At 45.2% G+C, this 9,284-nt stretch overlaps 1 protein-coding gene across 1 annotated transcript; it reads left to right on the top strand.

The window, feature by feature from the left end:
* Positions 1 to 2,396: 2,396 nt before the first annotated feature.
* MALSU1 (mitochondrial assembly of ribosomal large subunit 1) lies at positions 2,397 to 9,053 on the top strand. Its single transcript, XM_040087194.1, has 4 exons — positions 2,397 to 2,576; positions 4,090 to 4,268; positions 6,998 to 7,079; positions 8,257 to 9,053. Exons 1-4 carry the CDS (start codon positions 2,399 to 2,401, stop codon positions 8,433 to 8,435), a joined length of 618 nt encoding a protein of 205 aa, XP_039943128.1. The 5' UTR covers positions 2,397 to 2,398; the 3' UTR covers positions 8,436 to 9,053.
* Positions 9,054 to 9,284: the final 231 nt, after the last annotated feature.

The following is a 9,284-nucleotide window of genomic DNA, read 5'->3' as shown; positions in this document are numbered from 1 at the left end:
TTTTCAGCTGTAACTTCTATTTCATACATCTTTACTTTTTATACAATGGAATTTAACTGCTGCACTGACAAATAAACCATGTAATGATTTTAAAGAGTTTGCTGCTTTGTCTCAGAACAAGAAACTGCGAAATTAGCAATGATGAGTTATCCAATTATTGATCAAAAGAGTGTCTACCTCCACAAAACACAGGATTTGCCTTACCCTCAGTTCACACCAGGCTCTACCATGGGTTATCAAGCTGATTTTGCAGTCTCCCTTCAAGTGTACTCAGAGCAATGGCACCACAAACCTGAGAAGCAGGGAGACTTTCTTAACACCCAGATGACACAATTTCAGAACAGATCAGGATACAAATGAACTTCATGTCCTTCAAAGGCAAGAATAACTGACAAACAACAGATTTGTGAATGTCAGCAAATGTTACAAGACAGGTTTCAGGCATTCCCTTTGGAGAAATAACATCAAGAATGACATCAAACATAAATGTGCATTGTCTTCATAGAAAGAACATCTTTTCAATCATGTCTTCAAGAGGAACAGAAACATCAGCTGGGTAGTAATTTTGTTAAGAATTACTTTTAAAATTAAGCTGTTATTTCAAACCACTTGATATGTTCTCCCCCCCACCCCCGCCCCTTTTTTTCTTGAATATTTTTTATTATAGCACACAATCAAGGCTCATCAGATGTGGCATTTTCTTCTCACCTAAAGTATTTTTAAGCTGAAACCAAGGCTAAAAATCACCAGTCCCTGAGGGAATTGTAGAGGAATGAAACAAAACTTTGCAAGAGCCATCTGTGGTTTATTAATACACTCACCTCCAGCCTCATGCAGCACAGTTGAATTTTCTTTAACGATAAAGCTTTTATCACTACAGGTCTCTATAATTCACACAGAATGCCATAACACCAGATTTGCTAGGCTGGAAGGGACCTCTTGAGATAATCTAGTCCAGATCCCCAGCCAAGGCAGGGCCAACTACAGCAAATTACACAAGAGTGTGTCCAGGTGGGCTTGGAATGTGCCCAAAGAGGGAGACTCCACGACCTCCCAGTGCAGCCTGTTCCAGTCCTCTGCCACTCTCAATGTAATGAAGTTCTTTCTCATGTTTAGGTGAAACTTTTTGGTTTTAGTTTATGGCCACTGGTCCTCATCTTGTTGCTGTGCACCACCAGAAACAGTTTGGCACCATCTACAACTATGTCTTTCAAACCTTAATATCATTGTTTGACGATCATACTTGGTGAGAGTGGGATAAACATTCTGAATGGCCATTCTCCTATTTTACTGTCCCTGTAAATGCCAGGATTTCCAAGGGAAGGGGCTAGAGGGAAATATGTTTCACCCACATTAAATACAAATACTTAGAGGTCATAATTTCTCAACCCTTGACAACTTTCTCCATAGCAAACCAAGCATAGCAAGACGACTAACCTTTGCTCATTAGCACCATGCAGGAATTACACAAACAGAAAACACACTTTTCCCAAGAAAAACATGTTAAATTTCAAACCAGGTGCAGGTTTTTTAGGCAAAACTATAGCCTATATAAGGGGGCAAAAGGCTTGAGCTGGGATACGTGGTTCGGGTTTATATGGCAGTGCCCATGTACTCTATCTGCCCCTTTCCAGCTGCCCAACAACCCAGCACAACACGGTGGTGTCTACAGAGCAGGAGCGATCTTTCCTCTCAAATCCAGAAAAGTCAAACCATCTTTAAAACGGATGCTTCTTCAGCTATCCTCTGGCCCACGTTACCAAGCCATGGTACCAAAGAGCCACCTTCAGGATGTATCTCCAAGTTAACCAGCATCTGTTTTCCAGCTCCAGAATCCCACAGCACAGAAGCAGCTGATCCAACAGATGAGTTGCACCTGCCTGGGAGGACAAGGGAGACCGCAAGGTTGAGGAGCAACAGAACAAGGGGAAATGGCTTAAAACTGAAGGATAGTAGGTTTAGATTTTAGGAAAAAATTTTTTACTGTGAGGGTGGTGAGGCAATGAAACAGGTCGCACAGAGAAGTTGCGGATGCCTCATCCCTGAGAAGTGTTCAAGGCCAGGTTGGATGGGGCTCTGAGCCACCGTCTAGCGGAAGGTCCTTGCCCAGGCCAGGCAGGTCGGAACTGGGTGATCGTTAAGGTCCTTTCCAAGCCAAGCCTTTCTACGGCTCTGCGATCCTACCGAGCCCCACTCCCCGGAGCGAGAGGCCGCTCCCCGCCGCGGAGCCGCGCGCCGGGCGAGGCCGGCCCAGGGGCGGGTGGGGGCCAGCCCCTGGCAGCGTCCCATTGGTGCAGTGGTCCGACCGGCAGCCGGATGCGCCAATGAGATGAGGGGGCGGCCCCGCCGCCGGCCAATGGCGAAGCGGCGTTCCGGGAGGGGCGAGGCGCGGGCCGGCATGTGGCGGGCGCTGGCGGGGGCGCGGCGGCTCCTGCGGCCGATCGGGGCCGCGGCCGGGGGCGCCCCGCGGGCGGAGCCGCCGCCACCCCGGGCCGCGCCGGGTCGGGGCTGCGCGGCGGCGGGAGGCGGAGCCGGGCCCGGGGCGCTGGGGGCGGCGGAGCGGCGCCAGCCGGCAGGTAGGGCCCGGCCCGGGGCCGCGCTGCCGGGATGTCCCAGCGGGACCTCGAGCGGAGTGAGACGCCCGCGGAGAAGGGGCCGCCCGGCACGCGTGGAACGGCGCCTGCAGCGGCGGAGGATCCGCGCCGTGCCCAGCGCGGTGGGATCGGCCGAGCCCGCGGGCCCCGCGGTCACGGCGCCAGCGCTGGGCCGGCACGGGCTCCGCAGAGCTGCTGGGAAGTGAGGAGTCGGGGCGGTGGTGAGGGGGCCCGTGTGGAGATCCGTGCGTACCGGAGCGCCTGCGGTGCCGTGCGCTCGCAATGGCCCCCGTAGGTAACAGCCTCGGAAACACGAGGGCTCCCTGCAGGTACAAGCCTTGTGAGCGCAGGGCTGCTTTGTGACTCTGGCTGTTCTGCAGAGCTCCTCCGGCCTGGATCTCACCGTGACCATTAGTGCCTGGTTATGTTTGCGCCGTCCGTTCTCCAAGCAGGCTCTGGAGGCTTCTCACGTGGCTACCAGGCAAATACTTGACTTCTGTAACTGCTGTGCCTGGAGGAGCTGTGGCCGCTGCTAATTGTCAAGATGTGTGACCACAGCAAAAAGTTGAAAGAGTCCCCTGAGCTGAAAGCCTTACATTTACAGATATCTGATCCAATTTCATATCCCCATTCATGCATATAATTGTAGCTCTTGTTCCCTTGTTTGGCTTTTTCTTTTTATTGGGGAGTGTGAAGCTTGGCTTTGTGCTGGTGCTCAGTCTGCACTAACGTTCATTTTATAGTGGCAGACCTGCATTGCTGTCAGCTTCAAATTATGCCTAAAATGTGCATACAAGTTGCACCTACCTTACTAGAACAAATTAGAAATAAACTGATTTCATGGTTTGAACAGAACATAGTTTCACTGATTTACTGTTTTGCAAGCTGGCTTCCTTTGGTTGAAGGACCAAAGCTTTGTCTACAATATCATAGTGCTCTGCACCAGGTCAGGCTAGGGAAAAAGAAAAAAAAGTGGCGTTACTCAGCCTGCAGATAAAAAAATGTCTTCACTCTACATCATGTCAGCTCCATTTTCAAGATATTGGTTGCTTCTGCTTAAGATTCTAGAGCAGTTTCATCACAGTGTATTATCACAGATTGTTGAAAAGCACTGTTCTGAAATATTTTCAATTTTGTCTGTTGTTTTAGTAATGTCTGTTGGAGTACTTAGGTTTAAGTCATTCACGTTGGCGAGTGTGATAATATTACTGACTTTTAAATGGCAGCAACAAGAAATAAGTAAGTTAGTGAAAACCACAATTTCATTTAGGTAACTGTTAAATCTAGTGATAGTGCTGTTTACTGGAAGAGTGGCTGTAAAAATGATTTTGAAAAATCTGCAGTTCATGTTCCATTGTCAGTATCAAACCAAACTCCACAGTGAGTGACTAGCTTAGGCTATAATTCAGTTAATTGTTGTTTTATGGCTTTGAATGATTTATTTTGCAATTAAAAATAAAATTTGCCACTGTACTATTTTTTCCATGTGTTCTAGATACTGTTCTTCCAAAGTTCAACATTGACTTGGTTGTAGCACTGCTGAGACAAGAAAATGCTAAAGACATCTGTGTCATCCAGCTATCTCCAGAAATAAAATACTGTGATTATTTTATAATTGTGAGCGGATTTTCAACACGGCATCTTCATGCAATGGCAAATTACATGCTGAAGATGGTAAGACAGTTCTTGCTGCTCTCTCTGAGTTTTGGGAATGGTTTTAAATGTTGTGAAAGGAATTTCCCCAGGATTGCATGTGTAGGGGTGTAGCAGGTGAGATGAAACTGATGACACTATGTCATTTAGTCCTGAATACATCTAGGAAGTAACTGTGGGTTCTTTACTTTAGCAGTTCTACACAAAATATAGGTATTATGTTTTAAAAACAGACTTCTCTGTGTGTAGAGCACTGAGAACATCACAGTTGGGTGACTAGAACATGAATAATGTGAGATGGTGATGACGACCCGTGTCTACCTTTATTTTTGTCCAGCAAGCACCATTGCTATTCCCAAACATTCAAAATAGCTTTATCTGACTGTTCTCAAACCCTGATCCTTAAAATTTCCACTTTCTCAGGTATATTGTAAGGCTGGAAAAGAAGTTGACCTCTTAAGAGGCACAGGAGCATGAGCTTTAAGCTCATTGGTAGTTAATTGTCACCCTGCTGTGCACGTACCACAGGAGAGGAGAAGCAGCAGCAGCCCTCCTTGCACGGAAATCCTCTGCTGTTTAGCTTTGGGAGAAAGAGAACTTTTCAGTACAGAAATGGAGGTCAGAATAAAATTACAGGCAGAGCTTAGAGATGAGAACCAAACTCAGGGAGGGAGAAACTTTCTTGCCTGAGAAGAGCCATGCAACTGTTAAAAAGCACAGCATGGGGAATATGACCAGCCCCCATCTCAATCAGCTGTCTGTACTCAGCCTAGAGTTGGCTTCTCACCACTCACTTTCTTTCCCTTCCTGACCCTGTTTTTCCTTTCACTCCGTGGTTTTGCTTTCTTCCTTCCAGTCCCATTGGTTTCATCTGTGAGACTCATGGGAGGAAAGGAGAGTGGGGGAGATGGTTTACCTTTTCAGGGCCTTTCTCAGCAGGTTTGGGGAGTTTGTGTTTTCTGCAGCAACTGGTGCATCTTCGCAAAACAAAATTTTGCCTTAAGCTGGAAGTTGCATTAATGTGATTTGAGTATGCTAAATCAAAATGCTTAAACGCTATTGCTCATACAACTTGCTAGTCTTAACAGTTTTTCATTTCCCCAGACCAGGAGAGATCAGTGAGTACCACCTGCCCTAGAAAAACGTCTGGGCTCCATGCTGCACCCTCTGGTGGCTCTAAAAGCAGCAGTTTTACAAGGACAGAGCCTCTTGGGAGACCTGCTGTCTTCCTGGGCATCCTGAGAGACTGGGAAGCCTGGTCAAATACTTGGCAGTGGCTGAGTTCATCTAACATTGAAAGTTTTTCTAGGTAAAAGGTAGCTGAAGCTTAAGATGTAAAGCGGAGCAGGTGCTCCAGAGTGCTACCAGGCAGTTGGCAAGCCTAAATTCTGTCATTCCTAAACCCTTATGATTTACTCACAGTAAAACAAAGGTGCTCAGGTGTAGCGTGAGACCTTCCTGTTCTGCTTCCAGGAGCTTGTGAATGGCAAAGGCCCACGTCCCTACCTGGTTCAGGCTGGAGGAAGAAGCTAACACTTGGCTGTATTGTAATCTGTTCACCTTAGATAGCCTCTAAAGATGATACTTGGAAACTTGTAGCAGGGATCAGCCTCTGCAACCTGATGATAGCTGATGGCAGTTCACACAGGGCTTTTTAGCATTTTGAGCAGACTGTTGTAGTCTTTTGAAGATACTTCTCAAGCCACCTTAAAGAAAGGAAGGTAGAACTGGTTCTGAGTTAATATTTTAAAGTTTTCCAAGCTGGTTTGCAAACTAGTGTCATTACCCAGCAGCTAACACTGTTTGGAACAACCAGGAAAAGCTGCATTTTGTGATAATTGCATTCCCAGTGAAGTGGGTCTCATTTGCCAGCCTGCCATGCTAATACATGTTGGATTTTTATGTTCTGTCTTCCATGGCAGAATGGACTGTTGGAGCCATTTCTATCTAAATTCCTTGTAGGGGAACAAATAGGTTATGGCCAGATCTGAAAGTGACCATACTTCAGCCTTGAGCTGTCAAATTTCTCCAGCTCTGGTGGGTGCTTGGGTTCTTCTCAGCTGGGGAGAGCTGAGCCTCTCAAGCTGGCATCTACAAAAGCCACCATGTGCTGCATGGGGAGCTACCCACTTTCCCTGGCTGACCTTGTGCTGTCCTGCTATGAGCTGCCCCCTCCCCTCTCCCAGATGGAAGTCTGTGCTGGTCCTGCTTCCCCCAGTTTGCAGCGGGTGATGGGCATGTGCCCTCAAGAGGCAGGAGGCTGGTTTGAATTCCTTTGCCATGGTGGGGGACAGAACGTGTTTTCACCACACTCCCTTCCATCTGAGAAGACAATAAGCTCAGCATCTCCATTTCTGCATCCTCAACCTGCCAGTGTAAACCACCAGGGAAAGGTATCAGAAATAAAACCTGGTGATGGTGGCAGCTATAGGGACCCAGTAACTGAAAGACTACTGTAAGCAGTTGTATTTAGTATTCATCTTGATAAAGGGTATCTGCAAAATTCTTGGACAATGGTATGGGAAGCCAGAGCATTAGGATTTCAGATTTGAGGAATCTGTACATATTTTCCAGTACTGCAAGTATATATTAACCTTTTCCTTTTGTGCAGACCCCAGGACCAGCATGAAGTAATCTAACCCATTTAAGCTTTAAAACAACTCAGCAAAGTCAAGCTTCTCTGTTGAGTTTGAGTGCTTTTTAAATAAATGGAAAAGGCTTAGTTTTCTGCCATTCCTTTTTTTTCTCAGTACAAGCATCTCAAAGAAGAAGGTGGTCCTCATACTCGGATTGAAGGAAGAGAGACAGATGACTGGCTGTGCATTGATTTTGGTAAATATTTGTGAATCTGAGAAAAATAAAGTTCTGCATGAGCTCTTTGTCGACAGAAGCATCTCACCATGAACCCTGGTTGCAGCAGAAAGTTCACGGTACTCTGCTGTTTGGGAATTACAATTGTTGCTTGAACTCATTGAGATAATAAATTATTTTCCATTAAGTATCTTTGGCACTGAGATAAAACAGTAACTACTCTTCAGTGGCTAAAACAGATCCTAATAAATTGAAGGTAACAATAGTGGGGAAAAAAGCGCTACTTCAGTCGGTTTCCTCAGGTTTCTGTAATCCGTGTTTGGGTAAATGGGGGCTCATTGTACCCTGCCTTTCTAGTGAACTATTGAACAGACTTTTTCACTGTCCAGATCATACCATCACGTGGGGTAAAACCTTAGTCCTAAGAAATTGAGTTTAGTTCTTTATTCTACAAGTGTGAAACTCTACACAAATATATGACTGCATTCAAAAAGCAGTTCTCCTTCAGTGCTACTTTTAGAATCTCACCTCCTGGCTTGGTGTTTTGACCTAAAAGATTAAAACTTCACTTATGGATGAGTAAGGAACACTGCAGCCATTGTGTTAAGCCTTGGTTACTTAACTATAATAATTATTGACAGTAATAAGTGAAAATCAATTGGAATTTAAGGGCATAACTACAGAAAAGTGCATTAGATGAACACTGGAATTAACATTCTCTGCTGTTGTTTGCACAGAATTAATGAAACCAGAAGAACTTACTCCATCAAAGTTTGAACCTATTTCATTGTAAAAACCACCTGAGAAGTGTGAGCAACACACCTAGGAAAAATTACTTGGCTTTAGCAGAATATTGATAATCCATCTATCACCTTGGGGGTCTCTTTCAAGTAAAATTACTTTTGTATTTTTTTCTGTCCCATAGAAGTCATAATTTCTTTGGTTTGGAGTTTTGTGACGGTTTCTTATTTTAAAGTGTTGTGTTTTGTATTGTTAGTGTAGTCTTGGAATTTTTAGAAGGACTGACGATTCCTAACACTGCTTGAGAACTGGAAGCAGCTGCTTAGGAAGGGACCTTTATCAGCTGACATGTTGTATCTAGACAGAAAGGGGGTGGAAGACTTGAACTCCGCTCAGCTGAAGGTGTAGTAGTGCTTTACTGTTCCCATAATTCACTGTGAATTTCTGTTCTGTGCAGGTAGCATAGTGGTGCATTTCATGCTGCCAGAGACACGAGAAGTTTATGAATTGGAGAAGCTGTGGACTCTTGGTCCCTACGATGACCAGTTAGCACAGATGACTCCACAGTCCCTGCCAAAAGACTTTATATTTGGACTGACTCCTAACAGCAGTGATCATCTTGAGACAAGAACATAAAGCAGCTACTGCATGGAAAGAGAATGAGTGTGCCTGAGTTATACAGCCTTGAGAACTGAGTAATTAGTACAGTTGATCAGTAGAAACCAGTGGTTTTATTGGATGTGCCTAGATAGAGTTCCAAACAAACTAAAATGAGCAGAGTCATAGAATCATTAAGATTGGAAAAACCCCTTAAGAGTCCAACCATGAAATGTCAAAGAAGGAATCCTATCTGAGCTTCCCAGGGGAGCCACTGTCTTAGTCGAGTTTGCAGTGAGAAGAGCTGGGCAAAGACAGCTGCTTAAGCTGGAACTCATGCTCAGCCTCTAGAGTAATTGTTTTTCTAATATCTTTGAAAGACACCCTGTAGTGGCAGTGCAAAACAGATTGGAGCGCTGCAAGGAAGAACTCTGGAATAGTACAGCTGAGATGACGCTTGTGTTCAGCCATTTGCTTCTGGTCACAATAAAGCAAGTCATGGTCTGATGGGGGGACTGAAGACAGACTGGTGTTACTGAGAACATAAAAGCCAAGACAAACAGTGACAAATAAATGTGCTTTGAGTTATCAGAACAGTAAATCAGTTTTCCAGCCAAGGCAAACCTGGTTTTAATAATAAAAAAGTCCCAAACTGAAGTGTTTCAATTACTTGTTTTCATGTGAAAGGATTCAGCTCATTCTGCATGTGCAGTTGACTCCTCTCCTAGTTTTTCTCTCACATACTGTCTGAAAAGGGACACTGAGGCAACACACTATGGAAGTGAAAACCTTCAATCCTTTGAAGTGAGGAAAAAAGTTCTGTTGGAAGCCCTTGGTCACTGGGTATTACTTGCTGCTGATGGAGTGTTCAGCACTTTCAGAAGTCAC

Source organism: Hirundo rustica, chromosome 1 (assembly GCF_015227805.2).
Source record: "Hirundo rustica isolate bHirRus1 chromosome 1, bHirRus1.pri.v3, whole genome shotgun sequence".
Taxonomy (NCBI): Eukaryota; Metazoa; Chordata; class Aves; order Passeriformes; family Hirundinidae; genus Hirundo; species Hirundo rustica.
The sequence above is the reverse complement of the archived record's forward strand: the minus strand, read 5'-3'. Positions and strand labels throughout refer to the sequence as shown.